General features: G+C 38.1%; 1 protein-coding gene across 1 annotated transcript; it reads left to right on the top strand.

Moving 5' to 3' along the window:
- Positions 1-19: 19 nt before the first annotated feature.
- LOC139767275 (m7GpppN-mRNA hydrolase-like) lies at positions 20-14,633 on the top strand. The gene is made up of 9 exons (XM_071696460.1): positions 20-155; positions 1,973-2,047; positions 3,979-4,138; positions 4,760-4,891; positions 5,642-5,725; positions 7,701-7,963; positions 8,364-8,610; positions 12,131-12,233; positions 12,757-14,633. Exons 2-9 carry the CDS (start codon positions 1,980-1,982, stop codon positions 12,984-12,986), a joined length of 1,287 nt encoding a protein of 428 aa, XP_071552561.1. The 5' UTR covers positions 20-155; positions 1,973-1,979; the 3' UTR covers positions 12,987-14,633.
- The last annotated feature ends 4,634 nt before the right edge of the window (positions 14,634-19,267 follow it).

Here is a 19,267-nt window from a genome sequence, read left to right as displayed (position 1 = left end):
ATGTATTTGACAGGAGACATGGCAACACTGTTGTTTACCTTAAACCACAACAACATCAGTGGTCGGGGGTCGAGAGCAAGAAGGACAATTTCATTATAGGAGTCTATCACTTCCTGCGTGTTCGTGTGGTATCAGTTGCAGCTGATTGCTTCAGGGTGAGGTGTACTTTTCTTCCAGTCTAATTGATATAGGCAATGATGGATGTAGATAAGTCCGTGATGAAGGTTAGTGGCCCCACTGTCCAGCCTGGCCAAACAGATGCTGAGAAAGGAAGATGCGAAAATCTTGGGATAATACTGAGGCGACTAACCTGAATGTTAGGAGTTTGCTACGTAAGGAACCTACTGAAGAAGGGGTTGAAGGCTGAGAATTCCAGTTTTTATGGTGGAGTAAGAGGGGAATGTGAAAAAAATTGTAAAAGTTTAGTTTGAGGAATAGTATGTTTTTAATGACAATTTCAGTGAATTTATGTCAATTTGTCTTTTGCAAGAGTACAATAGAAAATATTTGGCTTTAGGTATCAAATAAATTCTCCAGCTTTTCGGTGTCAGAAAATAATTACTGTACCCTTATCTAAATTGATGACAGGTATGTAAATATTGGTGTGTATTGATGAAACAATAATAACAGTGTCCATTGATAAGAAGGCTTTAATCTTACGGACATTTCTGGAAATAGGAAGCTGAAAAATGGAAGCCTGTTATTATTGGATAAGTTCCATAACATTATATATGGAATGTATTAGAATTTTATGGAGTAACAAAATTTATTGCAGAGAATAAATTGGGGCAGAGGGAGCATGATGGATTACCACTTGATTGTTCAATAAGAAATAAGTGGACAATGTGGTTATGAACCTTGGGGAAAATTAAGGGATAATGTGAAAGTATACAAAAAGACACTTTTAGATATCAATTTAATGTGATATCTTCTCTTAACTTCCCTTCAGCAGCTGAATATTGTCCTAGTTTTATGTGTTACATTAAAAATATATCACAATTTCAGCATTGCTCCAGCTTCCAAAAACATGAGCAAATGACATGATGGCTTTTGGCTCCACTGCCCCAGCCTCCCCACATTTAATTGAAACAGATTCGGCTGGTTAACAAGTATTTTGTATATCTAAACAGTATTTGTCTCCTTATTGGTCATAAACTTTATCACTATTGTAAGATAGAAAAACTGTCAGTTTTTTAAATCTATAGGTAGTCACTGAGATCAGGAATCTAGTCCATGGAAAGTATTCATTTGAGAGGATTATGTGGCATGTATAGATGGAATGAAGAATTAATAAGGGGTTGTTGAGTAATTTAAGCAAGCTGGATTGAACAAGTTATCATCCTTTAACTTTTAATGTTTGATTGATCAGATTGCATAATACTGATATGAATAAAATTACTCTTAGAATCTTTTCATTTGATGGGGTCTTCAATGGGCAGAGAAGGAAAAATTTCTTGTATGAAACTTGGGATGGCACAGTCAGTGTTAGTTGATTTATCAAATTTTCGTAGTCTTTTTTAAATATCTCCACATGCATTTTCTTAATGAAATTTTGATTGCATCTTTTTCACTCTGGTTAAGTCAAAACATTTTTACTTCTTATATTGTAAGATTATTACCTTATGCTTAGAATTGTATTCTGCAATTCTTTTGAATGTACATTATAAGCATGCATGTAGTGATGTAGTTGCCATGACTTTTCTCTTATACTGTGATGTGTAGCTGCTTAGTCACAAGTTGTTGCTGGAGATCTGGTGGATTCACTTCCTCACTTCTAGAGTTTGCGTTCCAGCCAGTTGTGTTTCTGTAAGATGGCTTATTACAAGCCCTTCATTACTTTCCAGATAGGGAATCACATGTATTTGAGTAATAACTTTCAGTACATTCTAAGAATGTTAAACTTTAGGTTTTTATAAATTCTCTACTTCCTAAACCTTTTGAGGCACAACACTCAGTCAAATTTTTCCGGCAGGTGTATTATGGCACCAACCTCAGTGACTAAACACAACTTTGCCATTCCCATAGATCTACTGGATGACATAGCCAGGTGAGCTGCAATTTGTCACGTGTCTTTATTTGTACCAGATATCCCACATTGAGAGGGGAGTAGCATACAGTATGTTTCCCCTCAAACACCTTTGCCACTTAAGATTTTTATATGCACATGTCTTTCCCACACAAACTTCTCTGTGTTGTTTTACTTCACATTTGGTAAAAGTAAAGAGTAAGGTACTATTCTCTGGCATGCCAATGAGGCCAGTCAGTGAAAGCCATATTGACTGGCTAGGCCTGTCGTATCTGAGGTGCTTTAAACTGTCCATGGTTGGTATCCATTTATCTTCCATACATATATACACGTTTTTTATATATATGGTTTCAGTGAGTGTATGTGGATGGGAGCAAATAAATCCATAGTTTGTGTGTTCTTGGTTTTACATTGCTTGTGGAAAATGGCAAACTAGTATAGAAAAAAGGATTTTCATATGTTATATACATTATTCAACATACCAGTTGCATAGACAGATTATATGAATGAATGAAAATTAACCTCATTTTCATATGAAATATAAACACTAATGCAAGAGAAATTTATTTAAAAAATGATAGCAGTATTAAATGTATAAATCTGGCATCATAACTTGATGTTGTGGTTCCACTCTGTTTGATGAATTGTAGGTGATTGTGATGCTTTATATTTTACGTTGCTAGTGCCAGTTACCATACTGTGGTTCAAATACGTATTAGACTTCATGTTTTTATTTAGAAAAAAAAGATAAACAAGAAAGGAAGGATGAGCTAATGTGCAAACAGGAGGTAAAAAATAAGAGGAACAGCAGGACAGGTGTATAAAGTATGTTGAAAGTATATGGTTTTAAACCTATATATGCTGTTCCCATATGTACTGCATATGTTCTACTGGGAAAGTATCGAACATGTTTATATACACTTTCAAATTTCTTGCCTACATTTTAATAGACTGATGCTTTCTAGAAGCATATATAGATGCCATGTCACCTGCAGTTGTAATTAGACCACAAAAAAATTCTGAAGCCTGTTAGAAACCTATCACTCATTATATACATGGTTTGGGAAAGTGCTGGGCACACACGGTGTATTCTTTTTTATAAGTGTTCACTTGCATATACTGTGTTCTTTTTTTGTGTTCACTATTTCCCGCATGAGCAAGGTAGCATCATAAACAGATAGATGAGCCTTAGAGGAAAAAAGTTTTTGTATATCATACCCATGTTTAAATAAATACAGTGCATTTTAGTGGCTTATATAGATGCTGTATGCCACCTTCGACTCTGAATATCCATGGAAAGAAATCATGAGGACTTTCATAGGTAATTGTGGTGGGAAAAGGTAAAGCACTCACAAGTGGGCCCCATCCTTTTACTGTAATGTGCAGTATAAATTGATGAGATTCAGATAGAAATGATAGATGACTGTGTGATTTGGACAAATCAGAAAACCACGAAGAAGCTGATTTTGAATATAATATTTGAGGGAAACTGAATCTTTAAGTAGAGAGGAGGCAAATGAGACAAAAGGGTGATGGCTGGGTTGCTGGATGTGTGCTGGGATTGAAAATGGCAGTAGGTCAAAGACATAATGCCATGTTTTGTGTTAAGGTGTAGGTGTTTATGATGTGTTAGGTTTGAATGACAAGCTGCTTGAAGATAACTGAAGAGTTATGCTGACAAACATCACTTTATATTATGATATACATGTGCTATAAAATTTATATCATTAATAGTGTGACAGGAAATGCTGTTGCCAGTAAACACAAAGGTTTTTGATAATAATAATTGTGTAAATACCATTTGACCTAGTAATGACATCATTACACACCAAGCAGTCGCATAACTTGTCATTAAACTTAGCAGTTGCATAACTTATCTTTAAACGTGTAAATCACCTATCAACTGAGAATATAAATACAAGTTATCACTGACCAAAGTGTTCCCTTAACAGTCGATTCCTGCTGGATGCTCCAGAGTCAGAAGTGGGGAACCCCATATCTCTGTGCTTCCTGACAGAGCTTGCATACTGGTTTTATCTGGATGAATATGCAGAGAAGGACGAGAAGCTTAACAATCTCAAATTTGACTCATTTGCCCTGCAGATACTTAATGTAAGCATTTCTGTCATGTTACATATTATTATTATTATTATTATTATTATTATTATTCAATCATTATGGAATATTCTGATGAAGTCAGAATAAAAGATTATGCATACTGACTTATGTTTACCATGTCTAGTTAATTATAAACTGAAAGACAGAAAATAGTTACTGTCATATTGCTCTTAGTTTTAACCTACATTACCATAAATTTAAATTTATTCATCCTTGATATCCTTCACCACCTATCATTCATGACCAGCATTTCTCATCATGGTCATTAGTGACTTTGATCATCACATTAACTTCTCATTATTCCTCACTACATTTACTAATAATCTTTGCACTCATCTTTCGACATTCTTCACAGAATTACACCAGTGATCTTATAAGATGCTAATTTCTGTTATTTTCCCCCTATCTTACTCAACACCAGTATTATTTACCACATTACACTCATTTTGATATTCTTCATCCCACCCTCCTCATCATCCATAATACTCTTCACCACATCTCATCATAGACATTGTTCATACAGCACTTGTTATTGGTATTCCTGGACCATGTAACAAGAATGTCATCCATATTCCTCAGATGTGTATCTCTACTTAAAACTTACTTTCTTGGCAGCACTTAGGGATAAAGCCGCACTCAGGAACCATAGAGGATATGCTTCAGGATTTTCATGACTTCAAGCTTCGTGTACCTACATATGGTGGGCTTTTGCTAAATGAGGACCTTTCTCAGGTTTTGCTAGTACAGGTAGGTTGCTCTATGATGTCAGTGCAAGGCTGTAGAATGGTTAGTTTAACTGCCTGGAACAGTCATGAATGGTAACCTTTGTCAGTCTGGCTATTTGAACAGATACAGTACCTTAAAGTAAGTGAATGCTATGATTCATTATAACTTATCCTTGATGGCTCTGTTCATCCAAGATATTATAAATGACATAGTATTTACTGATTATTGTAGTTTTTTCTTGTAATTGACTAACTGTACTTGCCTTGAATTCCAAGAGGATGGTAACAGTAACCTTTCCAGTTACAGGATGAATTTGATCCCTTTGTTGATATGTGCATGGAAAAATGTGCTTTCATTGCATTCCATTAGCTTTTCTAATGTAGTCTTAATGATGCAGCATTAATACCATGCAAACTTATACTGTGATATCAATGCCTCTCTCAAGAATTAGTCATTTACTCTTATTTGCATTCTACAGCATCCTGTCTTTATATACAATATCAAAATTTGCGTGACATTCTCTCCAGCCTCTTTCTCAGATTTAGTATCCTTGTCATGAGGCGAAAGAATGTGTTCCTCTATTTCCCATTTCTATCTTATACTTTCTATGCTCTATTTCCCATTTCTATCTTATACTTTCTTTGCTACTAAAATTATCAAAACTGCTTATCTTGATTCTTAAACATGTTTTATTCTTTATTCCAGAATTTCGTATTATTCATATATGCTAAAGCTCGATGTATTTTGTTTTCAATATATCTTTCCTAACAGGGGTTTTGGCATCGATCTTCATGGGGGTTCCCTAAAGGCAAAATCATCGTGGATGAGGAACCTCATAAGTGTGCTATCAGAGAAGTGAGTGGGTTTGCATTAAATTGTTTGTTCATGTATTGGAATATTTGGTACAGCTTTCTACACCCTACATTATTTACATTTGAAGGCTGTATATTATTTTTCAGTCATTTAATAATATAGTTGATAGCTGTCCTTCACCTTATTTATTTTGAAGCTGCAGGAACCTTATAAACGAGTTCTTGAATTTTTTTCCCTCATACCTATTCTCATACCTCTCATTTAAGATGGCCACAAGTGGGCCATGCTTTTGCCCATGCCATGTTGACCCCTCAGGAAACAGACGAAGAAAGACCCATCCATTCATATATACACTTACATACATACACGCTCATATGCATTATTAGGTTCAGTAAGGTTGAAGGACAAGTAAATTGAAATGTAAGTTTGAATGGAGAAAAACGATGAAGTGAAGTGTTTTAGATATCTGGGAGTGGACTTCTACAGCGAATAGAACCACGGAAGTGAAAGTGAGTCACAGGGTGGGGGAGGGGGGTGAAAGTTCTGGGAGCAATGAAGAATGTGTGGAAGGAGAGAACGTTATCTTGAAGAGCAAAAATGGATATGTTTGAAGGAATAGTAGTTCCAGTAATGTTATATGGTTGTGAGGCTTGAGCTAGGTAGGGTTGTACGGAGGAGGGTGGATGTGTTGGAAATGAAATGTTTTGAGGACAATATGTGGTATGAGGTGGTTTCATCAAGTAAGTAATGAAAGGGTAAGGGAGATGTGTGGAAATAAAAAGAGTATGGTTGGGAGAGCAGGAGAGGGTGTGTTGAAATGGTTTGGACATGTGGAGAGAATGAGTTAAGAAAGATTGACAAAGAGGATATATGGGTTAGAGGTGGAGGGAACAAGGAAAAGTGGGACACCAAATTAGGAGGTGGAAGGATGGAGTGAAAAAGAAGCTGAACGTACAGGAGGGTGAGAGGCATGCAATATATAGCGCAAGGAAACCGACGAAAGAATGGCCCAACCCACCCACATGTATATACATAAATGCCCACACACATACATATACATACCTATACATTTCAACGTATACATACATATACATACACAGACATATACATATATACACATGTACATATTCATACTTGCTGCCTTTATTCATTCCTGTCACCACCCAGCCACACATGAAATGACCATCCCCTCCCTCAACGTGCACGTGAAGTAGCGCTTGGAAAAGACAACAAAATCCACTTTCATTCACACTCAGTCTCTAGCTGTCATGTGTAATGCACCGAAACTGCAGCTCCCTTTCCACATCCAGGCCCCACAAAACTTTCCGTGGTTTACCCCAGACACTTCACATGCCCTGGTTCAATCCATTGACAGCACGTCGACCCCAGTATACCACATCGTTCCAATTCACTCTATTCCCGCATGCCTTTCACCCTCCTGCATGTTCAGGCCCCGATCGCTCAAAATCTTTTTCACACCATCTTTCCACCTCCAACTTGGTCTTCCACTTCTCATTCCCTCCACCTCTAACACAAATATCCTTTTTGTCAATCTTTCCTCACTCATTCTCTCCATGTGCCCAAACCAATTTCAAAACACCCTCTTCTGCTTTCTCAACAACACTCATTTTATTACCACACATCTCTCTTACCCTTTCATTACTTACTCAATCAAACCATCTCACACCACATACTGTCCTCAAACATCTCATTTCCAACACATCCACCCTCCTCTGCACAACCCTATCTGTAGCCCATGCTATAGTATTTTTGTTTCTAATGCCTGTGTCTTAGTGTGTTAGAATGTGTGCAGATTTATTAATTTGGATGTTGATTTTTATTTCACTTGGAACTATTGCTGTGCTTTATATTGGTTATTTTTATATAGATTGTGCTGTAAATTTGTTGCCTGATTTTATATTGTTTTACAAAAATTGTCATGTTTTAAATACTGGAAGAAACATGTTATGACATTTCTCCACTGATTTACCGTTTTACAAAAATCTTATTTCTTTAGGTACTGGAAGAAACGGGTTATGATATTTCTCCACTGATTGACCCAAGTATATACCTGGAAACATCCATTGGTGAACAGTATGTACGCCTATACATCATCCCAGGAGTCTCTACATCTACAGAGTTTGTGCCAAGAACAAAAGGAGAGATTAAACACCTTAAGTGGTTCCACATCAACCAGCTTCCGTCACACAAAAATGACCGCAATTTTAACAAGATCAATGGTTCAACCAATATGTTTTATATGGTGATGCCCTTTGTCAAGTAAGTCTCATCCTTCCTTTTCCATGTACTTTGCATACTGCATACTTCCATGCATGAAAATGGTTTGTCACAGTCTCAGCAGAAAACTAAAAACAGTTACCATTTATGTTTTGGCAGACAAGTATTAATAGAAAAAAATTCACCTAAAAAAACACATCTCCAGTTTATATATTACCACCTGCATTTACAGTAGAATGGAAGAAGTAAAAGCTACCCTTAGATACATTAGACACTACAAATATATTCCTTACATCAAGTTATTGAGAATAGCAATGTTTCAGATATTTAGAAATGTTTTGCGTGATGGCTTGGCTACAAGTGAAACTCATGATAGTAATTTTCAGTCTTTTTATGCTATCCTTGTTTAATGTGATGTATTTGAAATTTGCCTTTCCTCAAGAGCACTACGGGAATGGGTAGCCAACCATCATCGCACTACAAACAGTGGAAACAGCAATGGTGGTAGCAGGGATGATCGTCGCAGCCATCGCAGTTGCACTGCTAATACCACAGATGCCCACCAAAACTACAGCCAGACTAGACATAACCACTCACCTGGTGTTGTAATAGACAATGGCAAACGACCACAACCAGCCTGTGATACAAGTAGAAAACAACAAAGTGCTGTATTTTCATGTAACATGCAGGTGAGCATATATATATATGGATATATATGGGGATAGGGGAGAAAGAATACTTCCCACGTATTCCCTGCGTGTCGTAAAAGGCGACTAAAAGGGGAGGGAGCGGGTGGCTGGAAATCCTCCCCTCTCGTTTTTTTTTAATTTTCCGAAAGAAGGAACAGAGAATGGGGCCAGGTGAGGATTTTCCCTCTAAGGCCCAGTCCTCTGTTCTTAACGCTACCTCGCAAACGTGGGAAATGGCGAATCGTATGGAAAAAAAAAAAAAAAAATATATATATATATATATATATATATATATATATATATATATATATATATATATATATATATATATATATATATTTTTCGCTGTCTCCCGCGTTTGCGAGGTAGCGCAAGGAAACAGACGAAAGAAATGGCCCAACCCACCCCCATACACATGCCTTGATTCAATCCACTGACAGCACGTCAACCCCGGTATACCACATCGCTCCAATTCACTCTATTCTTTGCCCTCCTTTCACCCTCCTGCATGTTCAGGCCCCGATCACACAAAATCTTTTTCACTCCATCTTTCCACCTCCAATTCGGTCTCCCTCTTCTCCTCGTTCCCTCCACCTCCGACACATATAACCTCTTGGTCAATCTTTCCTCACTCATTCTCTCCATGTGACCAAACCATTTCAAAACACCCTCTTCTGCTCTCTCAACCACGCTCTTTTTATTTCCACACATCTCTCTTACCCTTACGTTACTTACTCGATCAAACCACCTCACACCACACATTGTCCTCAAACATCTCATTTCCAGCACATCCATCCTCCTGCACACAACTCTATCCATAGTCCACGCCTCGCAACCATACAACATTGTTGGAACCACTATTCCTTCAAACATACCCATTTTTGCTTTCCGAGATAATGTTCTCGACTTCCACACATTCTTCAAGGCTCCCAGAATTTTCGCCCCCTCCCCCACCCTATGATCCACTTCCACTTCCATGGTTCCATCCGCTGCCAGATCCACTCCCAGATATCTAAAACACTTCACTTCCTCCAGTTTTTTTCCATTCAAACTCACCTCCCAATTGAATGGACCCTCAACCCTACTGTACCTAATAACCTTGCTCTTATTCACATTTACTCTTAACTTTCTTCTTTCACACACTTTACCAAACTCAGTCACCAGCTTCTGCAGTTTCTCACATGAATCAGCCACCAGCGCTGTATCATCAGCGAACACCAACTGACTCACTTCCCAAGCTCTCTCATCCCCAACAGACTTCATACTTGCCCCTCTTTCCAAAACTCTTGCATTCACCTCCCTAACAACCCCATCCATATATATATGTATATATATTTTATTATTATTTTGCTTTGTCGCTGTCTCCCGCGTTAGCGAGGTAGCGCAAGGAAACAGACGAAAGAATGGCCCAACCCGCCCACATACACATGTATATACATACACGTCCACACACGCAAATATACATACCTATACATCTCAATGTACACATATATATACACACAGACATATACATATATACACATGTACATAATTCATAGTCTGCCTTTATTCGTTCCCATCGCCACCTTGCCACACATGGAATAACAACCCCCTCCCCCTCATGTGTGCAAGGTAGCGCTAGGAAAGACACCAAAGGCCCCATTCGTTCACACTCAGTCTCTAGCTGTCATGTAATAATGCACTGAAACCACAGCTCCCTTTCCACATCCAGGCCCCACACACTTTCCATGGTTTACCCCAGACGCTTCACATGCCCTGGTTCAATCCATTGACAGCACGTCGACCCCGGTATACCACATAGTCCCAATTCACTCTATTCCTTGCATGCCTTTCACCCTCCTGCATGTTCAGGCCCCGATCACTCAAAATCTTTTTCACTCCATCTTTCCACCTCCAATTTGGTCTCCCACTTCTCCTCGTTCCCTCCACCTCTGACACATATATCCTCTTGGTCAATCTTTCCCCACTCTCCGTGTTACCAAACCATTTCAAAACACCCTCTTCTGCTCTCTCAGCCACACTTTTTATTTCCACACATCTCTCTCACCCTTACATTACTTACTCGATCAAACCACCTCACACCACATATTGTCCTCAAACATCTCATTTCCAGCACATCCACCCTCCTCCACACAACTCTATCCATGCCTCGCAACCATACAACATTGTTGGAACCACTATTCCTTCAAACATAGACATTTTTGCTTTCCGAGATAATGTTCTCGACTTCCAAACATTCTTCAAGGCTCCCAGAATATTCGCCCCCTCCCCCACCCTATGATTCACTTCCGCTACAGACTCCTGAGACACTAGGTGCAGCAGAAAATGCTACATTGGTAGCAAATTAGACCCAGCTGGACTTTTCATTTAGATTTCTTCCCTGTTGTGTTTTTATGAATTTGATCAATTTTTTGGTAGTGAAAAAGGCCTTGTTGGTGTTGTATTTATTGAAAACATTTACTGTACTTAATGCTGGGCCTTGGTGTTTTAGCACCAAAGCCTCAATACACCATGCATGTGTTTTGCATGCATTTATTAAGCTTCACACTTTCTGGATCATAATCTAGGATCATGGCACCCCATTAAAAAAAATGGAGGTAATTTTGAATTTGAAAATGGGATTTCACCACATAGGCTCAGAGAGGTGAGTCTGTTGCCTTTCTCAAACTTCGGTATAATAAGGATGAATCTAGCTTCATGCACAATTGAGAATGCAAAGAAAATTATAAATGTAGTGGCTCAGTCTAGCTTAGTATATGCTAGATTGACTACAACAGTGCAGCAGCCTTTAAATGAAGTGTGAAAAATGTTGGTGATTTGAGTAGAATATTAGGATTAAAAACTGATGCCTTAAAACTCACGTGATCCATGCACTAGCTCCTTATTGATAATACCTGTGAATAATTGGTGTGCACTTTTTTCTGAGGTGGGAGTGGAAAAAGGGGGACTTAGGGAGGAGTCAGGAACACATTCCACAGATTTGCTACATTCATATTTTTCCCAAAATGCCTCTCCCATGTAAAGCAGGGTAAGGTGTATTCCTTAACTGTGCATTGAAGTGAAACTGGAACCTGCCTTCATGATAGCCATCATTAAAGCAAGCATAAAGAAATGGGACACAACACAAGGCAGTGATTGTTGGTATGCCAACTCACTAATCTTTTATGTGGGCCATGAGGCATCAAAGGAGTTTTATAATAGACTATTGGCAGTTGATAGGAGGAGAAACTTCAAGAGGGTAAAGAGAGCTGAGTGACAGCTAAGTAATCTCAGCTGGTGTCTATCTTGAATCAAAAGATAAACATAGTGAAGAGGGATTTGTGATTTATTTCAAATTAACCTGGTATATGGGAAACATGGTGTTTAATAAAGAAACAGCTTTTTCAAATGTCAAAACTCACATAAAATATTGATGCACATGTACTCCAGATATCATTGTAGAGCACCACTTATCCACATGTAGCAAGAAACATTAATGCAGTATTTTGTACATCACACCTCTACTAAAAATTCTTTGCAGGATGAAGCAGCTGGTTTGGAGAGATTATGCATCAGTGTGGACACCTCACCACGCAAAAGAGAAACAGCCAACAAGATCAGACCAAGAAAGTCTTTGTTTAATGGTAATATGCAATTTTTCTTGGATTTAATATGTTTCACTTTCATTTGTTGATAAAGTTCTGTTATATGTAGGACAAGGATAAATTTGCTGATAGTTATTATCTGCTGTTTGTGGAGTATACATTGTCTCATCTGTACTGCACAACATCTTGTGTTCTTATGTTTGGATAGTTACAAAACCTTATACAAATCTGTTTGATCAGTATTTTTTGCTGCTTCTTCATCTTTCTCCTTTTTCTTTCCTTCCCCTTGTTTTCTTTTATGTCTTCCTCTTCATCTTCCAAAGCCTTAAGGTTTCTATGCCTCTACTAGTGTACTTTGGATTGCACATGTATATGGCATGTTCACTCAGTCTGCCTTGTATTGTCTTTCATAAAATGTCCTGATGACTTGGACTTGAAAGGGATAATCTGATAAAGTTATTCAGTGAAAAATTAACCTTGCTGTGCTTCAGAGCTAATTTCTCTTAAAAGGGAATTTCCCCTTCCTGTTTAGAAAGTAACTTTTTAATTTTCTATTTTAAAGAACATCAAGAGGAAAACCACAAATTTACCTTCAAGACTAGAGGAAAAGGACGGAACAGCAAAGCCAACAGAGAGAATCAGATAACCCATGGTGAATCTGATGTGCACACCACCAACTTTGGAATAAAGACAGTTTTCTGTTCATATTCCTGGCAGAAATTTTACCTCAACAAAAAGGAAGTCATGGATGCTATTGAAAGAGTATGGAGTGGTGTCACTATTACTTGTTAACTGTCTGTGAAAAAGCCCTTTTAGACTTATTCACCACCCATGCTGTGATAGGCTGGATGCTTCAACCAAAGTTCACTGTCATGTGTGCTTCATTGACTGTGTTTAGATGTCAAATATTTCATGATTAATTTTTATCAGTAATTCTTTTAGAGTATGATTCAAGCCCTCTGGATTCGGTAGTTATCACTGTCAAAAGGTCATTTTGATTTAATTTTTCTCAAGAGCTGAGATTTGACAGTTCATTGCAAACAAAACTGTTGGAACTAGAGCTTTGTTTTCATGATTTTAGGAAACTTATACTCAACTAAATTTTGGCATGATTCTTCAGGGGTTGTTTTTAACTGATGGAGTATAGAAGCACTTAGGCATTGTACTGGGATGTCCAAAAGTTACTAGACAGTAAGACTAATGAAACAAGAAATGTTTATTCGATGAAATGTTTTAGATTATATTTTTTTCCATGAGAAGCCTGCTTAACATTATTTTTCCCTTTGGTTATTTTTTTAAGTATTTTCTGACATCTAGTAATGCTTCAGAATTTTTTTTTAATTCTGTGCATGGTGATGCAGAAAAAATGCAAAATACAAATGGTTACTAATGTTATGCAGTATATGTTTACGTGGATTATTCTTGATATCAGCACTGAACTCATTAACTGTAAAGTATTTATTTGTGTTGCTATTATTCAGTGAAGTATCATCAGATGAATGATCCAATATGATCTTGAACTGTTTTGTAACTCCTTGCCACCCCATGTAAATAGTTCAAGTCTTTTCAATAACTGGGATGAGCCTTTGTCTTGGTGACTATATCCACATAGAACATCTTCATAACAAAAACTCAGCCTGAATTGCATCATCTAAATTGCACTTGTGAGAAACATGAAGTGAAGACACTCATCTTCTTAAAGTACAGAGAATTCACCAGGAATTCAGCCAGGAAATGAATTAGGCAAAAGTAATGCACTGTTAAGCACTATTTATGTGAATATCAATATAAAAAGAGAAACCTGTTTAGTAAACAGCAGCATCGCACCTTGAAAAAACACTAATTTCTTGTTGATGCTTTCCTTTCTTTAGGAATTTATTTAAATGGCAGGATTCCAGGAACTGGCATCCTTAGTCAGAATAAAGTAGCCACGAAAGGCCTCTGTTGGGAAGGTATCACCTGTGGCTTCCCAGTGTGTGGGCCACTATGCTAACATCATACATGCATCTGAAATGCAGTTGCTGAGACTAATTGAATGCTGAAGTTTGGAGAAAATTCATTGTTGATTTTCATTATTAAGGGTTCTTTTAGTAGATGATTTTGGATTATGATTTGTAGAGTAGTTGAAGTCATATAATTCACTCTAAATAGGGAAGTACAAAGCAATTTTTGATTTTGCCCACATTAGATTAGGCTTCTCCAAAGCAATAATCCAGTCCTTCCAAATTATAAGGTTGATATATGGTTTCCCTTTCACATTGCATTTAGTTTGACAATTTAGCCTTCTCATTAACAAGGTAGCCTCCATATGAAGAAAGAAAAAGGGTACACACAAGTCTATGTACCCATTTACACAGAATGGAATTCTATGAATTGAAAAGCACTTCAATATAACAGAAATATAGTATTTAAAACTTTCTAATAAATTCTTAGATATATTGTAATCTTTGTTAATTTATATCTTGAGTCACCTTACCTGATGGGCTAAATGGCTTCAGATACTGATGTGATTGGGAACGATGGTAACCAGGACACCAAGAAGGTGTTCAGATTTTAGATCTTATGTAGTGCTGGATTTTCTTAACATCTTGCAGAATAGTTATGTAACTAGTCTTCTGGTGTTCTGATCTCTGTAAGTTGTCCAGAAGCAGCACTTGAAACATCTGCTATGGAAATATATATGTTGAATCTGGTCATCATCTAAGTTGAGTGCTTTTATTTGCTTGGAACAAATAAATAGAAAATCTGAAGTCATGTAGGTTATCCAAGTTAGTATACACAGAGGGGAAAGCAGAAGTAAGGAAGCATACAAAATCAAGTAAGGAAAGATAATGAAAGAAAGAATGACAAAAACATGAATATTCAAGTTACTGTTTGAGTGCTGATACCATGTAGCAGACCATCAGTAATGTTTTTATTGGGAATGCGAAAAAAGAGGGTGGGGGCTACCCTTACTAACTTTCTCAGTAATGTTTGAAGGACATTGGTCAACTGTCTTGATTAAACTTTTAAAATCATATACTGTAAAAAAATATGATTAGAGAATTTAACTATGCTCAAATTCATACATTTTCTTATTCAGTAGAAATTTGTTTAGCATCTTATTTGCATCATTGGTTTTAAGTAACAATGCTTTTATTATACTTCTTATTCCAGAATTTAAATACTGTCTTCTTTTCTTGCTCAGCTAAGTATGTATTGGGAGCAAAATTGTTTGAATGCAAGTTTTGGGCCATGAATGCAAAAGAAAGGAATTGTGGATGTGTTGAAAATGAAATGCCAGAGGGCAATACTTGGAGCAAGGTGCATTGATTTGAAAAGAATGACAGTGTAAAAGAAAGGTGCGGTTGTAAAAACTGTCTGACAGACAGAGAGAGGACCAGGTTTTACAGAAATGGATTGGACAAAAAGAGAGGATGAGTAAAGAAAGATTGTCATAAAACAAAAGTGGAGATCACCAACAGGTTTAGAGAGATTAAGTGAACGAAGCTCGGGGCATCAAAGCTTGAACATTCAGGAGGATGAGAGGCATGTGCAGAATAAAATCAACTGGATTAGTGTTGTGTATGGGGTTGATATACTTTCAGTAGGCTGAACCAGGGCATTTAAACAGCCAAGGTAAACCATGGAGTAACCTAAGGGGTTTGGCTGTGGATAGTAGGCTCCAATTTCAGCACATTATACATGACAGAAAAAGGACACATGCAAATGAGGCTAATGTTCATTTTACTCAGATGTTAACTTGCTGAGGTGGCATAGGAAGCTGTATATATAAAGCTCAAAAGTGTATGTGTCTGTCTTTATGTCTGATTGTTACCTCACTACTTCTAACTCATGAAGCCAATCTTGATTAGGTTTTGTGGGTTGATAGGTTGGAACCAATGATATGTATATAAGGGGTTTTCTACCTTCTCCACTCCCATCTATGTTGGGTTTGAGCTAACATATGTCCATGTGTACTCTGAATGTAAGTTGATAGTACTGTAAATTTTTTTCATTATCCAGTGTGGCTTTTAAAACGTATTTAGGGACACATGGGTCTTAACATGGAAACTGGCCCAATGCTACAGTATCTGAAAATGAATATTTTTTTTTTTTTGTCGCTGTCTCCCGCGTTTGCAAGGTAGTGCAAGGAAACAGACGAAAGAAATGGCCCAACCCACCCCATACACATGTATATACATACATGTATATACGTCCACACACGCAAATATACATACCTACATAGCTTTCCATGGTTTACCCCAGACGCTTCACATGCCCTGATTCAACCCACTGACAGCACGTCAACCCCAGTATACCACATCGATCCAATTCACTCTATTCCTTGCCCTCTTTTCACCCTCCTGCATGTTCAGGCCCCGATCACACAAAATCTTTTTCACTCCATCTTTCCACCTCCAATTTGGTCTCCCACTTCTCCTCATTCCCTCCACCTCCAACACATATATCCTCTTGGTCAATCTTTCCTCACTCATTCTCTCCATGTGCCCAAACCATTTCAAAACACCCTCTTCTGCTCTCTCAACCACGCTCTTTTTATTTCCACATATCTCTCTTACCCTTACGTTACTTACTCGATCAAACCACCTCACACCACACATTGTCCTCAAACATCTCATTTCCAGCACATCCATCCTCCTGCGCACAACTCTATCCATAGCCCACGCCTCGCAGCCATACAACATTGTTGGAACCACTATTCCTTCAAACATACCCATTTTTGCTTTCCGAGATAATGTTCTCGACTTCCACACATTCTTCAAGGCTCCCAGAATTTTCGCCCCCTCCCCCACCCTATGATCTACTTCTGCTTCCATGGTTCCATCCACTGCCAGATCCACTCTCAGATATCTAAAACACTTTACTTCCTCCAGTTTTTCTCCATTCAAACTTACCTCCCAATTGACTTGACCCTCAACCCTACTGTACCTAATAACCTTGCTCTTATTCACATTTACTCTTAACTTTCTTCTTTCACACACTTTACCAAACTCAGTCACCAGCTTCTGCAGTTTCTCACATGAATCAACCACCAGCGCTGTATCATCAGCGAACAACAACTGACTCACTTCCCAAGCTCTCTCATCCACAACAGACTTCATACTTGCCCCTCTTTCCAAAACTCTTGCATTCAACTCCCTAACAACCCCATCCATAAACAAATTAAACAACCATGGAGACATCACACACCCCTGCCGCAAACCTACATTCACTGAGAACCAATCACTTTCCTCTCTTCGTACACGTACACATGCCTTATATATATATATATATATATATATATATATATATATATATATATATATATGCATCAGAAGTGGAGGGAACAATCACCCCGCCAATTAATACCAATTTCTCAACTGCCCATATCCCATATCTCTTGCACATGCTATCACTGCTTCACTAAATATCTCCCATTCCCCTTGCTTCATTTGCTTACAACTTTAGCTATTCTATAACCAATCTCTTCTAGTATTTCACACACACACACACACACCTCTTTTTTCCAAGCTCATTTCTTTCTCACCCTCTTCTCATTCATATTAGCTTCTGATGCATATATCCTTTTTGTCCTCTATCCTCATGTTCTTAACACTACCTCACTAATATGGGAAATGACAAATATATATGAAATAAAATATATGTGGTTTGATTGACTAAGTAATGAAAGGGTAAAAGATATGTGTGGTAATAAAAAGAGTGGTTGAGAGAGCAGAAGTGGCTTTGTTGAAATAATTTGGACTCGTGAGGATGAGTAAGGAGGATTAACAAAGAGGATGTACATGTCGAAGATGGAGGGAACGAGAAGTGGGAGACCAAATTGGAGGGGGAAAGATGGAGTGAAAAAGATTTTGAGTTATCGGGGCCTGAACATGCAGGAGGGTGAAAGGCGTGCAAGGAATAGAGTGAATTGGAACGATGTGGTATACTGGGGTCAACATGGTGTCAATGGATTGAACCAGGACATGTGAAGCGTTTGGGGTAAACCATGGAAAGTTCTGTGGGGCCTGGATGTGGAAAGGGAGCTGTGGTTTCGGTGCATTATTACATGACAGCTAGAGACTGAGTGTGAACGAATAGGGCCTTTGTTGTCTTTTCCTAGCACTACCTCACACACATGAGGGGGAAGGATGTTGTTATTCCATGTGTGGCGGGGTGGCGATGGGAATGAATAAAGGCAGACAGTATGAATTATGTACATGGGTATATATGTATATGTCTGTGTGTGTATATATATGTATACGTTGAGATGTATAGGTATGTATATGTGGTGTGTGTGGACGTGTATGTATATACATGTGTATGTGGGTGGGTTGGGCCATTCTTTCGTCTGTTTCCTTGCACTACCTCGCTGGTGCGGGGGACGGCGACAGGGCAAAGTGAATAAATAGATAAATATATATAGGGGAGAAAGAATACTTCCCACGTATTCCCTGCATGTCGTAGAAGGCGACTAAAAGGGAAGGGAGCGGGGGGCTGGAAATCCTCCCCTCTCATTTTTTTTTTAAATTTTCCAAAAGAAGGAACAGAGAAGGGGGCCATATGAGGATATTCCCTCAAAGGCCCAGTCCTCTGTTCTTAACGCTACCTCGCTAATGCGGGAAATGGCGAATAGTATGAAAAAAATATATATATATATATATATATATATATATATATATATATATATATATATATATATATTTATTTATTTTGCTTTGTCGCTGTGTCCCGCATTAGCGAGGTAGCGCAAGGAAACAGACGAAAGAATGGCCCACCCCACCCACATACACATGTATATACATACACATCCACACACACAAATATACATACCTATACAACTCAATGTATACATACATATACACACACAGACATATACATATATACACATGTACATAATTCATACTGTCTGCCTTTATTTATTCCCATCGCCATCTCGCCACACATGAAATAACAACCCCCTCCCCCCTCATGTGAGCGAGGTAGCGCTAGGAGAAGACAACAAAGGCCCCATTTGTTCACACTCAGCCTCTAGCTGTCATGTAATAATGCACCGAAACCACAGCTCCCTTTCCACATCCAGGCCCCAC

The sequence above is a fragment of the Panulirus ornatus genome, chromosome 59 (genome assembly GCF_036320965.1).
Source record: "Panulirus ornatus isolate Po-2019 chromosome 59, ASM3632096v1, whole genome shotgun sequence".
Lineage (NCBI taxonomy): Eukaryota > Metazoa > Arthropoda > Malacostraca > Decapoda > Palinuridae > Panulirus > Panulirus ornatus.
This window is presented reverse-complemented; position numbering and strand designations above follow the sequence as displayed.

Coding starts and splice junctions, on each gene's coding strand:
- LOC139767275 (XM_071696460.1), top strand. CDS start 1,980: ATGGCACCAACCTCAGTGACTAAACACAACTTTGCCATTCCCATAGAT. Junction 4,139..4,759: donor TTGCCCTGCAGATACTTAAT/GTAAGCATTTCT, acceptor CTTTCTTGGCAG/CACTTAGGGATAAAGCCGCA. Junction 5,726..7,700: donor ATAAGTGTGCTATCAGAGAA/GTGAGTGGGTTT, acceptor TTATTTCTTTAG/GTACTGGAAGAAACGGGTTA.